Genomic DNA, 19,686 nt, shown 5'->3' with positions numbered 1-19,686 from the left:
ACCAGGCTTCCCTGTCCTTCACCAACTCCCAGAGCTTGCTCAGACTCATGTCCATCGAGTCGGTGATGCCATCCAACCATCTCATCCTCTGTCGTCCCCTTCTCCTCCTGCCTTCAGTCTTTCCCAGCATCAGGGTCTTTTCCAATGAGTCGGCTCTTTGCATCAGGTGGCCAGAGTATTGGAGCTGCAGCATCAGTCTTTCTAATGAATATTCAGGTTTGATTTTCTTTAGGATGGACTGCTTTTGTGACCTGAAGGGGTGGGAGTAAGTTGTCTCCTGATGGTCAACCCAGGCTTTATTCTGCAGGACAAAGCCCACTGACTGGACAAAGCCCATTGACAAATCTCCCTGATAACCTCTGGGAAGTGATTCTCCATTGAGACCCTGGCAGTCCAGCCAACAGAGACATCATACTGTCCCCTGCTTCCTTTGATGCCATCGGGAGCTGGACCAAATCTCCCTGGCCCTGGATGAGCAGCCAGAAAACATCAGCTAGATGAGACCTGTCTGGGCCTCCGTCTCCAAACACAGGACTATCACGACCCACCGGAGGCTGGGAACCTTATCTGGACAACATCCACTATCTGAATAGCCTCTCTAGACAGTTGTATCCGGTGGGGCTGCACACATGATCGCCGAGGCTGAAAAAATGATTCTGCATTTTTTTTTTTTCCCTTTCTGACCAGTCATCTTTTAAAATAAAAGCATGAATGTTTCCTGTAGTCATTTCCCCAGTTTCCTTTCCGCCTTTTAAAAAAAGGGGTGACCTTCATACGTTAGTCATGAGCCGGAGTCCTCTTGGAGGAGTCGACCTGCGGCTCGACGCCTCCACCTCCACCATGAGGCATGTCTTTCTGCCCTGGGCGGCCGCCGCTGTCCTCTTGCTGGGACGCGCGAACGCTTCAGGGAAAACCAAACCGGGTAAGTCCTGCTTACAGCTGTAGCCGCCTGTCTGCCTGAAATGCCCTTGCTTTCAACATCTCTGCTTTTTTTTTTTTCATTTTTCTTTTTACGATGTCTTTTGCAAACTCACGGTTTTCTTTGTGAAACTGAGAAGAGCTTTCACAGGTTCCCCTCCCTGAGTTGGGAAGATCCCCTGGAGGAGGACACAGCAATCCACTTCAGTCTTCTAGCCTGGAGAATCCCCATGGACAGAGGAGCCTGAAGGGCTACAGTCCATGGGGGTCGCAAAGAATAGGTTACGACTGAAGTCTCTACAAACCTGGGTCTGCCTGTTGTAAAGGACCCTCTTCTTCATTGCCTTCAGGATTAGGTCCAGATGGGAAAAAGAAAAATGTAAGAGCCTGTGTCTAGAAAACTGAGAATCTGGGTGGTTTCACTGTGCTGCCTGCCTGCAAAGAGGTTGCAAGCCTTTTGCTTAAATTAATACTTACCTTTCTGTGGTGGGGCTTCCCTGACGGTTCAGACAGTAAAGAACCCACCTGCCAATGCAGGAGACCCAGATTCGATCTCTGGGTTGGGAAGATGCCCTGGAGAAGGGAATGGCTACCCACTCCAGGATTCTGGCCTGGAGAATCCCCATGGACAGAGGAAGCCTGGTGGGCTACAGCCCGTGGGGTTGCAAAGAGTTGGACACAACTGAGTGACTAATACTTTCACGCTGAGGGTGGCCCAGGTGGGAGCTGGCGATGGCACGTTCCTGATGTTCTTTTTCTGAACTGTCCTCGGGCATCACCCTACACTAGACCTTCGCTGTCTGAGATGGCTTCTTGCCCAGCTGGTTTGGATGGGTCCTCGGGGACCTTCCGGGCTGAAGCCCTGGCGGGGATCGGTGGAGGGGGGGTACTCCTACACTTGGAGTTTGGGTGGAAAAGTGCAGTTTAGACCAGCTCTGGAATCTGAACCACTTGAAGCACAAATACAATAGTAAGATTTTGTTGTCGTTCAGTTGATCAGTCGTGTCCGACTCTGCGACCCCATGGACTGCAGCACGCCAGGCTTCCCTGTCCATCACCAACTCCTGGAGTTTTCTCAAACTCATGTCCATCAAGTCGGTGATGCCATCCAACCATCTCATCCTCTGTCGTCCCCCTTCTCCTCCTGCCTTCAATCTTTCCCAGCATCAAGGTCTTTTCAAATGAGTCAGTTCTTTGCATCAGGTGGCCAAAGGATTGGAGCTTCAGCTTCAGCCTCAGTCCTTCCAATGAACACTCAGGACTGATTTCCTTTAGGATGGACTGGTTGGATCTCCTTGCCGTCCAAGGGACTCCCAAGAGTCTTCTCCAACACCACAGTTCAAAAGCATCCATTCTTCGGTGCTCAGCTTTCTTTATGGTCCAACTCTCCCATCCATACCTGACTACTGGGAAAACCATAGCCTTGACTAGACAGACCTTTGTTGGCAAAGTGATGTCTCTGCTTTTTAATACGCTGTCTAGGTTTGTCGTAGCTTTTCTTTCAAGGACACGGGAGAGGGCTTGGAAGGGCGGAGGGCTCATCCCCCTGTGAAGCTGGGCTCGGTCAGAACCTTCGTAGGAACTTCCTGGAAAACGCAGGGCTCACTTTATGAATGGCCTTTGTTTGCCTGAGGTCATTACGGGTGTGAGACCCTAAGAACCCACCAGGCATGGTCTTAATAAAGCAGCCCCTCTTCCCACCCAAGGTCCCAGAGTTGTGTCGAGAGACCCCTCAGGGGCCGTTTCCACTCAGTCGATCCATTTTTAATGAACAGAGTCCAACTTCGTGGCTGCAGTGAACTGTCAGTATTTCCATCCGAGGCCATCATGCGTTGGTGGCAGGGCTACTAGGCTACTGATGGGGCCCCTTTGCCCCTCTCAGAAATGCCCTTGAACTTACAAGGAAAACGCACGCACCCCCAGCCCTGGGGACCAGATGTCTGGGCTCAAGGTGTCCCAGAATTGAGCTCCCTGCAGAGGCTCCAGGGGAGGGTCCTTCCTGCCTCTTCCAGCTTCTGGGGGCTCCAGGCATCCATTCCTGGGCCACCTCCCTCCCGTCTCTGCCTCCGTCTCCACATGGCTTCTCCTCTGTATCCGTGTCTCCCCTCTTCTGTGTTTTATAAGGACCCTGTCATGGGGTTCAGGGCCACCCCCATCCAGGAGGACCTCATCTCAGACCCTTCCCTTCAGCACACCTGCAAAGACGCCATCTCTTAATGAGGTCCTGTTCCCAGGTTCTGGGGTTAGCACGTAGGCAGGCCATTTGCAGAGCCACAGTCCAAGCCCTACAGGATCTATTCAGGGGATGCTAGCATTTGAGAGAGATGGGGGTCCTTTTCTGCTTTGACAGGTCTTGCTGTCGTCGTAAGGGGAGGGAGGTCGTTGAAGCAGATGACCCGGTGGCCAGTCTGAGTCTGTGGCAGAGACGCAGGACAAAGGAACGGCTCTCGAGATGCTGTGTTTTATCTTATCTGTGTTTTTACTTTCGGCCGTTGCTGGGTCTTCGCTGCTGTGCCCTTGAGTTCACGAGCTGCTCTAGAAGTAAGAAGGTGGTGTGGGCAAGAGACGGAGTGTGTGTGAGCAAGCACGTGTGTGCATGAGTGCTCAGTCACTCAGTCGTGTCCGACTCTCTGCGACCCCGTGGACTGTAGCCCGCCGGGCTCCTCTGTCCATGAGATTCTCCAGGCGAGAACACTGGAAGGGGTTGCCATGCCCTCCTCCAGGGGATCTTCCCCACCCAGAGATCGAATCCATATCTCTTACGTCTCTGGTATTGGCAGGTGGATTCTTTACCACTAGCGCCACCTGGGAAGCTAGGGAGATGAGATTACATATATATGTAGATACAGACAAATGTCGGAGAAGGCAATGGCACCCCACTCCAGTACTCTTGCCTGGAAAATCCCATGGACGGAGGAGCCTGGAAGGCTGCAGTCCATTGGGTCACTGAGGGTTGGACACAACTGAGCGACTTCACTTTCACTTTTCATTTTCATGACTGGGAGAAGGAAATGGCAACCCACTCCAGTATTCTTGCCTGGAGAATCCCAGGGACAGGGGAGCATGGTGGGCTGCCGTCTATGGGGTTGCACAGAGTCGGACCCGATTGAAGCATAACAGCAGCAGCAGCAGCAGCAGCGTGTATACATGTAAAACCCTTTTTGTATCTGTAATAGCCAAACCTGCTTGAACTGCCCCAACCTTCCAGGATGGAAAAAGACCGCAGGACTCTATGTCAAACGATGTAACCAATGTTAACAAACAATGTAACAGATGACGTGCTGATTGCCCCCATGACCTGCCGCCCTGGATGACCTTACTCACACCCCCTTGGAAATACTCAGCAAGGCCGGGCTCCAAGTCCCTCTGAACGCCCTATCTCGCAGGAACAAATGCCTCTGATTCATCTGCATGTTTTTCTATACGCTCTCCAAATCGGGAAGCGGGTTCTACCTCTGGGGAGGCGGGTGGGTGCGGTGAGTTCTTGGTAGTTACACGACGTGTCTGCCTATCGGAGACCCGCAGCTGGTACGTTTGTTCACGTCCAGATTGCTCGCGACCTTGCTGGTTTTCTGAGAAAACGTTGAAAAAAAAAAGAAGTTACAGAACCAAAGTCATGTTTACAAAAGCCCCCAGAACTTTCAGAAGCGTCTGGATCTATGAGATAGGAGGCCCCCGTTTTCAAGACCCTCTTCCTGGGCCTCCCTGCTCACCAGTGTTAGATGACAAAGTCTGTGTCAGACGTGAGGAGGATCTGGGGGAAATGAAATTAGGCAAAAAAGGTGGATCGGGGGGGGGGGGGGCGGGGGGGTGATGTTCTGGTTAACAGCTTAGTTAATTTACTCGCCAGATGATTCAGCTCTTTAAAGCACACAACTCAATCCTTTTTTTTTTTTTAAAATAAAACATTATTTCTTTTTTAGTAGAAGGATAATTGCTTTACAGAATTTTTAGTTGACGTAGAGTTGATGCGTGAGCTTCCCCGGTGGCTCAGCGGTCAACATTCTGCCCGCAGAGCAGTAGCCACGGAAATCTCGGGCTCGATTTCTGATTGGGGAAGATTCCCCTGGAGGCAGGCGTAGCAACTCACTCCAGGATTCTTGCATGGAGAATCCCACAGACAGAGGAGCGCGGCGGGCTGCAGTCCACAGGGTCGCAAAGAGTCGGACATGACGGAGCACGCACGCTCGCACGCATAGCAGAGGCATCATGTATTAATATAAGTTACAGGTGTACAGCATAGCGATTCTCATCTTTGAAAAGCGATGCTCCCTTTACCGTTACTATAAAATAGTTTCTATACTCCCTTTGAAGAACTGCATCATTCTTGCATCATAGGTGCCAAACACACGCAGACTCTGGACACACAGGAAAAATATAAAATGTCTTGATAATTATAGATAACTAGATAGATACCTGTACATCATTACATAGATAGTTACCTAGATAGATGACATAGATGACAGTTGATTGATAGATATATAAATGCAGAGACGAGATAGATAACAACTCGATGATATAATGATAATGATAATAGGTAACATGCTGAAATGATAATATTCTGGTTGCCTGCATGCTTAGTGACTCAGTCGTGTCTGACTCTTCACGACCCCATGGACCGTAGCCCATCAGGCTCCTCTGTCCATGGAATTCTCCAGGCAAGAACACCGGAGTGGGTTGCCATTTCCTCCTCCAGGGGATCTTCCCGGCCTGGGAATCGAACCCGCATTTCCTGTGACTTCCGCTTTGCCGATGGCTTCTCTATCCACTGAGCTATCATGGAAAGCCAATATTCTGGTTATGCTGGGCTAAATAAGATGCATGATCAAGTTTTGTTTGTTTTTTTTTTTAAAGCACCGTATCATTCTTATGAGTGCTGACATCATTTTACAAATTTCAAAGCCTTTCCAGCGTCGCCTCAGAGTCCTCTCTGCTTTTTTTTTTTTTCTGCACAGGAAGCGCATTGCAACTTCAGGTGATCAACTTTAACTTCGAAACGGTGCAGGTTACGTGGAACTCAAGTGCATATGCTGGGATTAATTTCACGTTCATTTACAAGTAAGTGCCGCCACGGGGATTAATATCAGGTCCGTCTGCAAGTAAGGGCCCCCCCACCCCCTCCACGGAAAACCATGCCTTCGGATAAACCATTTCCCCTCGGAAGAGGGCACCACGGGGGCAGCCAGGAAGTGAAGGTGTGAAAAACCATACGTGCAAGTGTGAATGTGTGCGTATGCCCTCTGGACCGTCCCCCCCCCCAGCCCCACCACCACCACCAGTATCACCACAAACACAACCACAGCTCCCAGACCTTCTAACCCGGGGAATGACTGAGTCTCTCTCGAAACCGCCTGGACTCTCGCAGGAGATGCAGAGCGGTCTGCCCCCACGGGGCCCCCTGCAACGTCCCAGCAACCGTCTTTGCCCACCTTCAACTCCGTCGCCTTCAACTATATTCCCTGCTGACCAGGGGCCGCCTTCCAAAAAACCCCATTTCCCCCTTTCACAGGGCGCTTTGCCCTGCCTGACTCAACCACGACCTGAGTGGCCACGTGGGAGGCAGGTTTTTTTTTTTTTTTTTCCAGTGAATTTGGTCTCAGTTCTGTAAAGAGTGGGGTGTTTGGTGAGGGCTTGAGTCGTTGCCATCTGATAAAACATGAGGTAGGCAGGAAGGCAAACAGAAGAGGGAAATTTTTAAGGTGAATTTGTTGGCAAAATAAGACTCATGGGGCAAAGAAATAAGCGCTGGATGGTACAGATGGTCTCACAGATAGCTCATTTCATTTTTTTTTTTTTTCCCTGAGCAGCTGTTTGTCCTGTTGTACGGGAGATAATTCTTGATCTCATCACAGATTGAGGTTGAGTCTTAAGGATGGAGTGTAAACCTGTCTCTAGGCTTCCTGTTAACACTGCAGGAGAGTCTCAAAGCTTTATCCAATTTTGGCACGTCCATATTAAAAGTGCATCCTTGAATCAAGGGCTTGGTTGCTCTGGAGGTGAATTATTTACTGATACCAATTTATTGATTGCTCATGGTATTGATATGTGACAGCAATTATTATTATTGATACCATTAATAGTATCCTAGATGGTCTCAACAAAGTACAGCAAGCTGGGTAACTGGGAACGATGGAAAAACAAAATGTATCCTCCCCTAGTCCTGAGAACCAGACATCTGAGGTCAAGGGGTCCCCGGGCTGAGCTCCCTGCAGAGGCTCCGGGGAGGGACCTTCCTGCCTCTTCCAGCTTCTGGGGGCTCCAGGCATCCATCCCTGGGCTGGTGCCGCCTCCCTCCCATCTCCGCCTCCGTCTCCATGTGGCTTCTCCTCTGTGTCCGTCTGTCTCCTCTTCTGTGTTTTATAAGGACCCTGCCATGGGGTTTAGGGCCACACCCATCCAGGAGGGCCTCATCTCAGACCCTTCACTCCATCACAGCTGCAGAGACACTGCTTCTTAATAAGGTCTTGTTCACAGGTTCCGGGTTAGCAGGTAGGCATGCCTTTTGCAGAGCCACCGTTCAACTCCTAGGGATCTATCGAAGGGCCATCAACATTTGAGAGAGACGGGGCTCCTTTTCTGTTTTGACAGGTCTTGCTCTAGTGGTAAGGGGAGGGAGGTCATCGAAGCAGATGACCTGGTGACCACTCTGAGTCCGTGGCAGAGATGTGGGGCAAAGGAACAGCCCTCAAGATGCTCTTTATTTTTTATTTGATCTACGTGTATGATCGTTGGCTGCGCTGAGGCTTTGCTGCCGTGTGGTCTTGTCTCTAGTTGTCGGGTGTGACACTCTTCTGTGGTGGAGCACCCCCTTTAGGGTGCACAGACTTCACAATTTGCAGCTTGCAGGCTCTAGGGAGTAGGGTCCGTCATTGCGGTTCACAGGCTTGGTTGCTCCGCCGCACGTGGGATCTTCCCGGCCCAGGGATCGAACCCGAGTCTCCTGCATCGGCAGGCAGATTGCTTTTTTACCGCTGAGCCACCAGGGAAGCCCCAAGATGTTATTTCCAAGGACTCGACACGACTGAGTGATTCTGTTTTTAAAATCACAGATTCCATACAAAGGAGGAATACAGACCATGCCCCGACTACATCCTTCAACACGGTTACAGGGCCGGGTGCCTGCTGGAGGTACAAAGAGATGGACCTCTGTATTTTTCCATCCGGAATGGAACAGAGCCTCTTCTCACCAAGGACCTGGCCATTAGTACTTACCGTACGTATGACATACCTTGAGGGCTGACTACGCATCTCGGGTGAGGAGCCATCGTACACGTGGAGTGAACCAGTCTCTCCAAAGCTTGCTGCTTTGATCTACGTTTCTGCGGTGTCATGGTCCTTCCTTTCTTTCTTTTTCGTGGAGGGTTGGAATGTCAGAGGTCCATCTTAGAATCCGGTGGGAGGTTCGACCCTTGGGTGCGGAAGATTGCCCTGGAGGAGGAAATGGCAACCCACTCCAGTATTCTCGCCTGAAGAATCCCATGGATGGAGGAGCCTGGTGGGCTACGTTCCACGGGGTCCCAAGAGTCAGACATGACTTTCCAACTAAAAAGCAACAATATAGCTGATGAACAATATTGATGGTTTCAGGTAGACAGGAAGGGACTCACCCACACATATACATGTGTCCATCCTCCCCCAGACTCCCCTCCACCCAGGCTGCCACGTGACACTGAGCAGAGCTCCCTGTGCTGTCCAGCAGGTCCTTGCTGGTTCTCCATGTTAAACACTGCAGTGTGTCCATGTCCATCCCAGACTCCCTGACTATCCCTTCCCCATCCTTTCCCCCTTGGTGACCATAAGTTCGTTCTCTGTCTCTTTCTGTTTTGTAACTACCTTGATTTGTATCACGTCTTTTTAGAGTCTGCATATAACGGATGTCATAGCATGTTTATGCTTCTCTGTCTGACTGTTCAATCCCACGGTCTCTAACGACCTCATCTTACGTTAAACGGTTACCTCCTGTAATGATCCTCTTTCCAGAGCTGGTGAAGGGCTAGGGGCCAGGAGTTCAAGGCGACTTTTTCTGGTGGGAACACAATTCGTTGCATGACACATCCTGAAATCTTTCTCCACTGGTTTCAGGGGGGCTCCTTTCCACAAGACCCCCCCTGGGTCCTTGGAGAGCTGGCTAACCCTTCTAACTGTCCATGCGCTAAAGACAAGGGAAACTAACGTCTCATGAAGTATCGGGGAGAGGACGGGGAGCAGCCAAAGAGGAAGGTGAATTGAAGCCCAGGGACCGCTGTGAGTTCAGAGATGGGCCGTGTTTATCTTCACAGCGGTGTTGGTCACTGTGCTGTCTCTTCATTCTCAGTGAAACCCAGATCCCCCGGCGCCCTGAACTTCCAGTGGCGCGAGGAGGCCGTGACGGTGACCTGCTCCAGCCTGGGATACAACGATCTGCAGTACGAAATCCAACACAAGACCGTCTTTGACGCTGAGTGGCAGGTGAGGTTCCATTGTCTCGGGTCGGGTGTGAGTAGGCACCCTCGGGATGGAGAGACGGAGAGGCACAGACATCCAGACTTGTTTAATGCACTTGCTCACGTGATTATGGGCTTTCCTGGTGGCTCAGATGCTAAAGAATCGGCCTGCAATGCAGGAGACCCGGGTTCGATCCCTGGGTGGGGAAGATCTCCTGGAGGAGGGCATGGCAACCCACTCCAGTATTCTTGCCTGGAGAATCCCATGGACAGAGGAGCCTGGTGGGCTACAGTCCACGGGGTCGCAGAGAGTCGGGCACGACTGAGCGGCTAGCATTTTCTTTATCACTTTCCCTGGTAGGTCCAGTGCTTAGGAATCTGCCTTGCAAAGCAGACCACGTGGGTGGGTTCCATCCCTGGTCCGGGAACCCAGGATTCCATGTGCGTCAGGGAAGCTCAGCCTGTGAGGCAATGACTGAGCCTGTGTTCTGTGATGAAGATCCCGCGTATTGCAGCTGAGACCTGATGTAGCCAAATAAATAAATACATTAAAAAAAATTTCTTTTGTAAAAAGGAAGACCTTAGAAAGTCTTCAAAAGCATCTTTCATCATGTTTGTTATGGTGGATTTATTTCCTTTTTGGAGGGAAGGGCTTTTTTTTTTTTTTTGCTGTTGTTTACTGTTTTTTTGCTGTTGTTTCTGAGGATAAACATCTGCCCAGAGAGAAGTGAAACTGGAAGCAGGAATCTCATGCAAATCTGTGGGACAAGATGAACGCGTCAGGCTAAAGCGTCAGTCAGGGGTCACAGTGTTTTTTTCCGCTCCAGTCCACAGAGGCAGAGACCTGCAACGTCACCATCGATGGTTTGGATACTGAGAAGTGTTATTTCTTCCGGGCCAGGGTGAAAGCCCTGGAGTTTGCCTACGGCTCAGAAACATACCCCAGTGACTGGTCAGAGGTGACATACCAGCAGAGGGGTGAGCTGCGAGGTAATGCTTGTCACGCAGCATCGCTGCCCAATACACGCCAGCGGGCTCCGTGAGGGGAGGGCAGAATGGGCCGCCTGAAAACATGGATGACCCCAAGGCCTTCTGCAGAGGTCACTGTGGAAGCAATGCCTCTTCCTGTGGCCGTTATCATCGGACTAAGCTTCACTTTTATTTCTGTTGACCCAGCAAGAATAATAAGTGATATTTCTGAATGTTGTTGGGCTTCCCTTGTGGCTCAGCTGGTAAAGAATCTGCCTGCAATGCAGGAGACCGGGTTTCGAGCCCTAGGTTGGGAAGATTCCCTGGAGAAGGGAAAGGCTACCCACTCCAGTATTCTGGCCTGAAGAATCCCATGGAGAGACGAGCCTGGTGGGCTACAGTCCATGGGGTCACAAAGAGTTAGACACGACTGAAGTGACTTAGGATGCAGGTGTAGATAAGCTGATGGTGGATAAATGGCAGAGACAGATAGATGAGATACACAGATCGACATAGATAATGACAGGCGGTAGACAAGTAGATGGATAATAGACAGATAGATGATAGACAGACGTGTGGACGCCTGCTCATTTGCTTCAGTCGTGTTCGACTCTGTGACCCCATAGATTGTAGCCCACCAGGCTCCTCCGTCCATGGGATTCTCCAGGCAAGGATACCGGAGTGGGTTGCCATTTCCTCCTCCAGGGGATCCTCCCGACCCAGGGATCGAACCCGGGTCTCTTGTGTCTCCTGCATTGGCAGGCAGATTCCTTACTGCTGACCCAGCAGTGAAGTCCCAGGGAGACATATAAATAGATGATAGATGGAAAGACAGACAGATGGATAGAGACAGATAGATAGACAGCTGGACAGATAGACAGACAGATGGATAGAGACACAGATAGATAGACAGCTGGACAGATAAGACAGACAGACAAAAATCAAGCCCTGGTACCCTCAAACACCCCTGGGAGTAAGGTGAGTCTGTGCTCCCTTCTGCCCAACGTCTCCCTCTCCAGTGTACCCACCTCTCCTTACCAGGATATTTCACACCAAAAGCAAGATCTGCTGATGCTGACAATTCTCAAGGGAAAGAAAAACCACAGTGGGCGGGTGGGGATTAGAGCGTGACCCCATATCATGTTGAAAACTTCACAGGCCTCATTCCATTTCCCTTTAGATTCGTGCTGGGAAAACAGCCTTTTCCCCAAATTTATTTTAATTGCTGGCATGGTCTCCTTCCTGACAGTCTTCCTTCTGCTTCTGTCTCTATGGAAACTGCACAGGTAAGGAGGCCCCCACCAGAATCCTCAGATACCTGGGTTTGGTTCCCATATGCAGTGAGTTGGGCAAAAATAATAATAATAATAATAACAATTGTGTGATGTGATTATTTAGCTGAATATCACTTTCTCTCTAATGCACATGGTATATGACAAGAAAACAGAGAGGTGAATAGACCCAAAGGTGTGGAGATAGCTGCAGAATTTGTTGAGAAATATTCTCACGAAGACCATAAGATGCAGGAATGTTCATTCCTATGAGTGTTATTGCTGTTCAGTCACTGAGTTGTGTCTGACCCCATGGACGGCAGCATGCCAGGCCTCCCTGTCCATCACCAACTCCTGGAGTTTGCTCAAACTCATGTCCATCAAGTCAGTGATGCCATCCAACCATCTCATCCTCTGTTGCCCCCTTCTCCTCCTGCCTTCAATCTTTTCCAGCATCAGGGTCTTTTCCAATGAGTCAGTTCTTCACATCAGGTGGTCAAAGGATTGGAGTTTCAGCTTCAGCATCAGTCCTTCCAATGAATATTCAGGACAGATTTCCTTTAGGATTGGTTTGATCTCCTTTCCATCCAAGGAGTCTCAAGAGTCTTCTCCAACACCACAGTTTGAAAGCATCCGTTCTTCAGCGCTCAGCCTTCTTTACTGTCCAGCTCTCGCATCTGTACATGACTTACTGGAAAAAAACATAGCTGTGACTATGCCGACCTTTGTCAGCAAAGTGATGTCTCTGCTTTTTAATAATTCTTCTAAGTTTATTGTAGTTAACTTTGTTCAAACGCACACCCCACTGAGCTCTGTTCTCCTATCATGTTAGAATGACAAGCACGTAGAACATCTTTTCATTTTTATTCATATTTATTAAAGACAACTTGGTGAGTGATGTGAGGAGAATCGGACAAGAAAAGCTTGTAAATCCAGTTACAGATATAGCAAAACATAATTCTCTGAAACCATAGAAAACTTTTCCAAAAATACGATATTAAATAGTTCTCTCTGTTATCCTTCCAGGCAATAATTTAACCGCTGCCATTTCCAGCCTTATTCAAGCTCAGTTGTGCCCGGGCGTTTGACTGTTGATGATGTTCGAAGGGACTGATGCTCAGGACTGTGGGCGCCATCTTTGTTTCTGAGGTTGCCGTTTCCATAGCAACACTGGGAGCGATGCATAGAGAAAGATGGGGTGCCATTCTGGACCACTCACGCTGGGTCTGAGCCAGGCTGAGTTAGACAGTTTCAAGGACCTTCCATCATGGTTGGATATAGCATGGGGGTAATTCTCTTAATTCTTGCAAACTGCGCATTAATTCTTCAGTCTAGATTCCCTGCTTTCAGCAGCTTAGACACATGCCACCTTCATCGTTCTCTCTTGGGGAACAGAGGAAGTAGGGAGTAGGGAGGAGATGCAGCAGTCAGATAGGGGTGTTGACAAGTGACAGGTCTGATTTTTTTTTTTTTTTGGTCTTGTTTTGTTTTGCTGTGGTGTTTTTAGTTCAAACTGAAACCACTCCTAAGGGAATCTGAGGAATACACTTCTTTGGGGGGAAAAAAACACTCCTCCTGTCTTTAAGAAAGCTTCTGTTACAATGAGTGGTCTAATCAACTGTATTATTTTCCCGGAGCTGCCATAACAAAGCACCAAAGACTGGGGGCTCAAACAACAGACATTTATGTCTCCCAGTCCTGGAGGTTGGAGCCTGAGGTCCCGGTGTGGGCAGGGCTGGTTCCTCCTGAGACCTCTCTCCTGGGCATGCAGACGGCCGTGTCCTCCGAGTCTGCACATGCTCCTTCCCCTCTGTGTGCGTGTCTGTGTCCTGACCTCCTCTTATTATGAGGATCCCACTCCCATCGGATTAGCATCCTATCAGACGAGAACCTCTCAGGTTCTGTTCCTAGGGGCCTGCAAATTAAACTGGCCAACCAAAGACAGTAACAGAAGAATATGCCTATATTTCTTTTTGGATGTCATATTTTTAAGTGCACAAGGCATTCTCAGGAAGCAAGTGAACAGCTAACCAGGCAGTTCATCTGGGGACTTTTATAGCATTTTAACAAAGGGCAATAATCTGTGGAGAAGTCACCAGGCAAAGGAACAGGGAGTCTGGATGGGCGTAAATTGTGGGGGAATGATTAAGAGGTGTGTCAGACAAACTGCAGGCAGATGAAGGTTGTCTGAATGGAATCATCTTGACACCATCTTGGTGATATGACTCATTCTCCATTTCTTGCTACAGGAGGGCGCACTTTTATAAATGGAATTATTGTGTGTTTTTTTTTCAATCAGGAGGGAAACTGATGCTCTCCTTTCAGGCAGATGGGAGAAGGCAGAGAGCATCTCTTGGCTCTGTTTTTCTCAAGCGGATGCAATTCCCCCAAAGTGCTGAGCCCCCGAGATCCATATGCAGCTGTCCTGGGCCCCTGGTTGGGGTCTTTCCACGTGATGCCCCGCTCGGGGGTGCCAGCCCATCTGACCAGACTGTCCATGTCCATTTCAGGATTAAGAAGGTTCTCATGCCCAGCGTCCCTGATCCCAAGTTCTCCTTCTTGGGGCTCTTTGAGTCCCACCAAGGTAACTTCCAGGTAAGCAGCATCTCCTTGTGCAAGCTTGCTCTGGGCGGGCCTAATATCACCCCTCTTCAATATTTTATTTTATTTTTTTCTGCCTAGAGGTATTTCTTTAATCAGCTTTTTATTTTGCATTGGGGTATAGCCTATTAATGACAGTTTCAGCTGGACAGCAAAGAGACTCAGCCATACATGTATCCATTCTCCCCCAAACTCCCCTCCCATCCAGGCTGCCACGTGACATTGAGCAGAGTCCCCTGTGCTGGACAGCAGGTCCTTGCTGGTTCTCCATGTGAAATACAGCAGTGTGTCCATGTCCATCTCAGACTCCCTGCCTATCCCTTCCCCCATCTTTCCCCCTGGGAACCATAAGATTATTACAGAGTATTGAGCAGAGCTCCGTGTGCTGTCCAGCAGGTCCTTGCTGGTTCTCCATGTTAAATACAGCAGTGTGTCCATGTCCATCCCAAACTCCCTGACTATCCCTTCCCCTATCTTTCCCCCTGGGAACCATAAGGTTATTACAGAGTATTGAGCAGAGTTCCCTGTGCTGTCCAGCAGGTCCTTGCTGGTTCTCCATGTTAAACACAGCAGTGTATCCATGTCCATCCCAAACTCCCCGACTATCCCTTCCCCCACCCTTCCCCCTGGGAACCGTAAGTTCATTTTCTGGCCTGTGAGCCTGTTTCTGTTTTGTGCGTAAGTTCACTTGTATCATTTCTCTTTGGAGTCTGCATGTAAGGGCTGCCATAGGATATCGCTCCTTCTCTCTGTGACTTTCTTCACTTGGTATAATAATCTCTAGGTACATCTCTGTTGCTGCAAATGGCATTTATTTCATCCTTGTTATGAGTAAGCAACATTCCAGTGTGTATATATATACCCCACATGTCCTTTATCGGGGGCTTTCCCGGTGGCTCAGATGGTAAAGAATACGCCTGCAAAGCAGGAGGCCTGGGTTCGATGCCTGGATGGGGAAGATCCCCTGGAGGAGGAACTGTCTGCTCATTAGTGTGTGGATGGACACTTAGGCCGCATCTGTGTCTGGGCCATTGTAAACAGAGTTGTAATGAACACTGGGGCTGATTCATCATTAATGAAAAAGAAAAAAAAAATCAACAAAAGGCTTTTATTCCTCTTTAAACGCCTGCGAGCCTCTTCGAATCCGACAGCAGCGGTTTACCGTTTTTCTGTTTCGGTCAGAGAAAGTGGATCCAAGGGTCTCCGAGGGCGGCTTCTCTTGAAATCAGTCTCTTGAAATCCTGCCGCAGGACCATGGGATTTTCCAGCCTCCTCGCCTTCTGATCTTATCGGAAGGTTCCGTTCTGACACTGTTCCCACTGCAGGGGGGCCGACAGCGAAACCTGCATTTCCGCTTTTCGACTTTGATGGTCGCTGCATTTCCGCTTTTCAACGTTTATGGTCGTTAAACTTCGTTCCGTGATAAGCTTTTACAGGGGGCCGAGGAGGAACTGGGGAGGAGGGAGCGAGGGCGGGTCCGGCTCCCCGCATCACCAGGTGTGGATTTGATAGGACGCCGGGAGCAGTCCCCTGGGGCTGCCACAAACCTGGGGGTGCAAAGCATCACACACTCATCCTCCCCCCGGTCCTGGGGACCACGCGTCTGAGGTCAGGGGGTCCCAGGGCTGAGCTCCCTGCAGAGGCTCCAGGGGAGTGTTCTCCACACCTCCTCCAGCTTCTGGGGGCTCCGGGCGTCCCTCCCTGGGCCGGTGGCCGCCTCACTCCCGTCTCCGCCTCCGTCTCCACGTGGCTTCTCCTCTGCGTCCCTGTCTCTCCTCTTCTGTGTTTTATAAGGACCCTGTCCCTGGGTTTAGGGCCACCCCCATCCAGGAGGAACCTCATCTCAGACCCTTCACTGCATCACATCTGCAAAGAAAAGAGCTCATTTCCAAATTAAGTCCTGTTCCCAGGTTCTGAGGGGGTAGCACTCGGGTATATCATTATTTTAGAAAGAGAGTGCAGTGTTTGGTTTGTTTGTTTTTGCTCGGTTGCTTCAGTTGTATCCAACACTTTGTGACCCCATCAACTGCAGCCCCCAAGGCTCCTCTGTCTGAGGGATTCTCCAGGCAAGAATCCTGAAGTGGGTTGCCGTTTCCTTCTCCAGGGGATCTTCCTGACTCAGGGATCAAACTCCTATCTCTTAGGTCCTCTGCATTGGTGGGCGTTCCCCACCCCCCCACTATTAGCACCACCTGGGAAGTCCATTAAGCTTCCTAAACAGGCAAAGTGAATTGTAAAACTAATTAGGTGTAGGAGATGAAAAGAAAAAAAAAAAATTTTTTTTTCTTCTAACCTCTTAAGTGCGGTCCCTGGGGCCCTGCAAATTAAACAGACCAGAGAGATGAAAGAGAGAGACGTGAACACCCCCAAGAGGTAGTTAGACCATGGGGCTGATTTGCCATTTTAACAAAGGATGATGGACTGTTCGGAAAAGACTAGGTAAAGGAAACGGGGTTGGGGACCTGTGAGTGGCAGGTGAGATGTGAGGAGGTGACTAGGAAACGCATAAGAAGTGAGGGTTGTTTAGTGAGATTTTATGCAGACTCAAGCTCTCTGAGGTGATAAGCGTTGTCCAGTGTTCTTGCCTGGAGAATCCCAGGGATGGGGGAGCCTGGTGGGCTGCCGTCTATGGGGTCGCAAGGAGTCGGACACGACTGAAGCGACTTAGCAGCAGCAGCAGCTGGAGTTGGAAGGGATCCGGTGACTCTTCCAAATGTACATGTACTTTCCCAAAGGGGCATTAATTAACATTAACCTCAATTTTAGGGAGGATCAGTGGAGAGCAGAGAACACGCTCTGCAACTCTTCATACTTAACTGCCTTGAGGTCAGCGTCCTCCGCACGTCAAAGGGGCATATTTGGGAGTTGGGCCCGGTCCCCCTAAAAGGGGAGGAAAGGGGGTTACAACAGAATTTAGGACAGGGAATCTCATTTTTTCCCCCAAAATTGGGGCTAGAAGAAGGAGCCGGGGAGGGATGTTAGAAGGGAGTGAGGAGTCCCCTTGAGGAGGGCAGTCCCATGGAGCTGCCAACCTCAGGAAATCTTGGGTCACCTGTTAGAAATTCGGCGTCCGCCCCCTCGGACCTGCTGACAGAAGGTCCTCCTTCTGACGCGTCATCAGTCCCATCTCAGACGGCACACCTGGGGGTGGAGAACGGATCTCGGTTTCTGAAAAGATGTTCAGGCGCCCTCCTGTGTCTTGAGTGACCACAGGCCGGCGCTTTGAGGCTGATGACGGAAGGCAGGTGTGAAAACCACAGGATTCCAGACCTAGAGGCTAGATACGAGAGCTTTTTTTGTCCCAACTGGGGAAAGTGTCCGCGCCGGGAACATGTGTGAAGACACACCAGCTCCGAAGGCAGGGCTTTGAGACACAGAGTCTGAGCCACAGTAACTTTTTTAATTTTAATTTTTTTAACACCAAAAACATTTTGTATTGGGGTATAGATGATTAACAATGTGAACAGCAAGTGGAGACTCAGCCATCCATACATGTGTATCCATTCTCCCCCAACCTCTCCTCTCATCCAGGCTGCCACATGACATTGAGCAGAGTTCCCTGTGCTGGACAGCAGGTCCTTGCTGGTTCTCCATGTTAAACACAGCAGTGTGTCCATGTCCATCCCAAACTCCCTGACTATCCCTTCCCCCATCCTTCCCCCTGGGAACCATAACGTTATTACAGAGTATTGAGCAGATTTCCCTGTGCTGTCCAGCAGATCGTTGCTGCTTCTCCATGTTAAAGACAGCAGTGTGTCCATGTCCATCCCAGACTCCCTGACTATCCCTTCGCCCATCCTTCCCCCTGGTGACCATAAGGTTATTACAGACGTTTCCTCCTTGCAGGAGTGGATCAAGGACACACAGAATGTGGCGCCCTTGAACAAAATGGAAGACGGGGAGCTGGAGTGCACCCCTGAAGACGCCGTGGTGGTCCAGCCGGCCGAGGCCGAGATGCCCAAGACCGTGCTGATGACGAGCCCGCTGTACTCACAGACGGGGGAGGAAGAAGCCACTGGGGATTTCAGCCAGCTCCCTCTCCAGCCACCCCAGGGCCGTGGGGTGGTCTCTCTTGGGGATTTCACGTTTGTGATGAGCGACCACTCTTACATGATGTTATGAGGGGGTGCAAACTCACAAGCCAACATCCAAATCTACGTTGATGCTTGACGACCTGGGAGAACATCTTGGGAGCCAAAAAATCCACCACGAAGGGGACTCCCCGGAACCGAGGGTGCTGACGTCTAAGGTCGCCCAGTGCTCCAACGCCCCAACCCGAGTCTGAGGTCACCCACAACCAGTGCATCCCATTCATGCCGACATCCAGGGGCTTGAAGGTGGACTGCCTGTAGGCGGCAGATCCTTGGTTGGGCTGGTTCTTGCTGTCTCCTGGCTCACAGAAATCATAAGGGAAGGTGACGAAGACCACCCTGCTTTGCACATGCCCGCCCGCTCCTGTCCTTCCCATATCCACTCGCAAGAGGTTCCTGCATCATTTCTCACTCATCACACGTAGCCAGCAGGCGAGGTGCAGAACGCCTGCTTTACTGACACCAGCCACCCGCCTCCCACCCCAGAGAGGCAAAAAAGCCCCTTTGTGCAATCACCGAGGCATTTTACAAACCGCGGTTCCGTTAAAGCAGTGAGTCGGGACCTTGCTCCTGAGACATGCTTGAATGTAACGGCGCTCTGCAGGGACAGAGCTTCCCAGGCTGAATGTACATCATTGTTTCTTTTTGATACTGACATTTTTTAAAAAGTGTGACCATGAGAACTATGGTAGAATGTAAGCGGTTGCTGCTGTTCGTGGAGACAGGAAGATGGCAGTTGGATCCCCCTTAGACTTCAGGTCGGAGAAGGCGATGGCACCCCACTCCAGTACTCTTGCCTGGAAAATCCCATGGGCGGAGGAGCCTGGTGGGCTGCAGTCCATGGGGTCGCTAAGAGTCAGACACGACTGAGCGACTTCACTTTCTCTTTTCACCTTCATGCATTGGAGAAGGAAATGGCAACCCACTCCAGTGTTCTTGCCTGGAGAATCCCAGGGACGGGGGAGCCTGGTGGGCTGCCATCTATGGGGTCGCACAGAGTCAGACACGACTGAGACTCAGCAGCAGCAGCAGCAGACTTCAGGTACAGGAGCTTTCTAGGCGTCTAGAGTATTGATTTCTCAGGTGGTTTTTTGTGCTTTTTTTTTCAGGCTGGCACTGAATTTATCTTGTCTATATCTGCAGGATGCAGTAAACAAGCTTGATCAGATATACCTGGAGTCTGTGTGTGTGTGTGTCTGTGGTGTCGAGGATGTCTAATTTAGTAGAATGTCTCCCCATCCTAGAAAACTCCTCCACAAAGGTAGAAATGAAAGAAATCACCTTTATCAGTGAACAAACAGCAAGCCAGTGTGAAGTGGAAAATGCCTCCTGCGTGTCAAATAAACCAGACGTCTCACAGCCATCAGCGATGTCTCCCCTCCGAGTTCGAATGTTGGTCAGTCGCCAAATCGT

At 50.2% G+C, this 19,686-nt stretch overlaps 1 protein-coding gene across 1 annotated transcript; it reads left to right on the top strand.

The window, feature by feature from the left end:
• Window positions 1-804: 804 nt before the first annotated feature.
• CRLF2 (cytokine receptor like factor 2) lies at window positions 805-19,441 on the top strand. Its single transcript, XM_027535058.1, has 8 exons — window positions 805-922; window positions 5,874-5,976; window positions 7,968-8,131; window positions 9,233-9,366; window positions 10,169-10,331; window positions 11,491-11,596; window positions 14,092-14,176; window positions 18,029-19,441. Exons 1-8 carry the CDS (start codon window positions 841-843, stop codon window positions 18,302-18,304), a joined length of 1,113 nt encoding a protein of 370 aa, XP_027390859.1. The 5' UTR covers window positions 805-840; the 3' UTR covers window positions 18,305-19,441.
• Window positions 19,442-19,686: the final 245 nt, after the last annotated feature.

The sequence above is a fragment of the Bos indicus x Bos taurus genome, chromosome X, assembly GCF_003369695.1.
Source record: "Bos indicus x Bos taurus breed Angus x Brahman F1 hybrid chromosome X, Bos_hybrid_MaternalHap_v2.0, whole genome shotgun sequence".
Lineage (NCBI taxonomy): Eukaryota > Metazoa > Chordata > Mammalia > Artiodactyla > Bovidae > Bos > Bos indicus x Bos taurus.
Note: the sequence above shows the minus strand (reverse complement) of the source record. Positions and strands in the feature narration are given on the sequence as shown.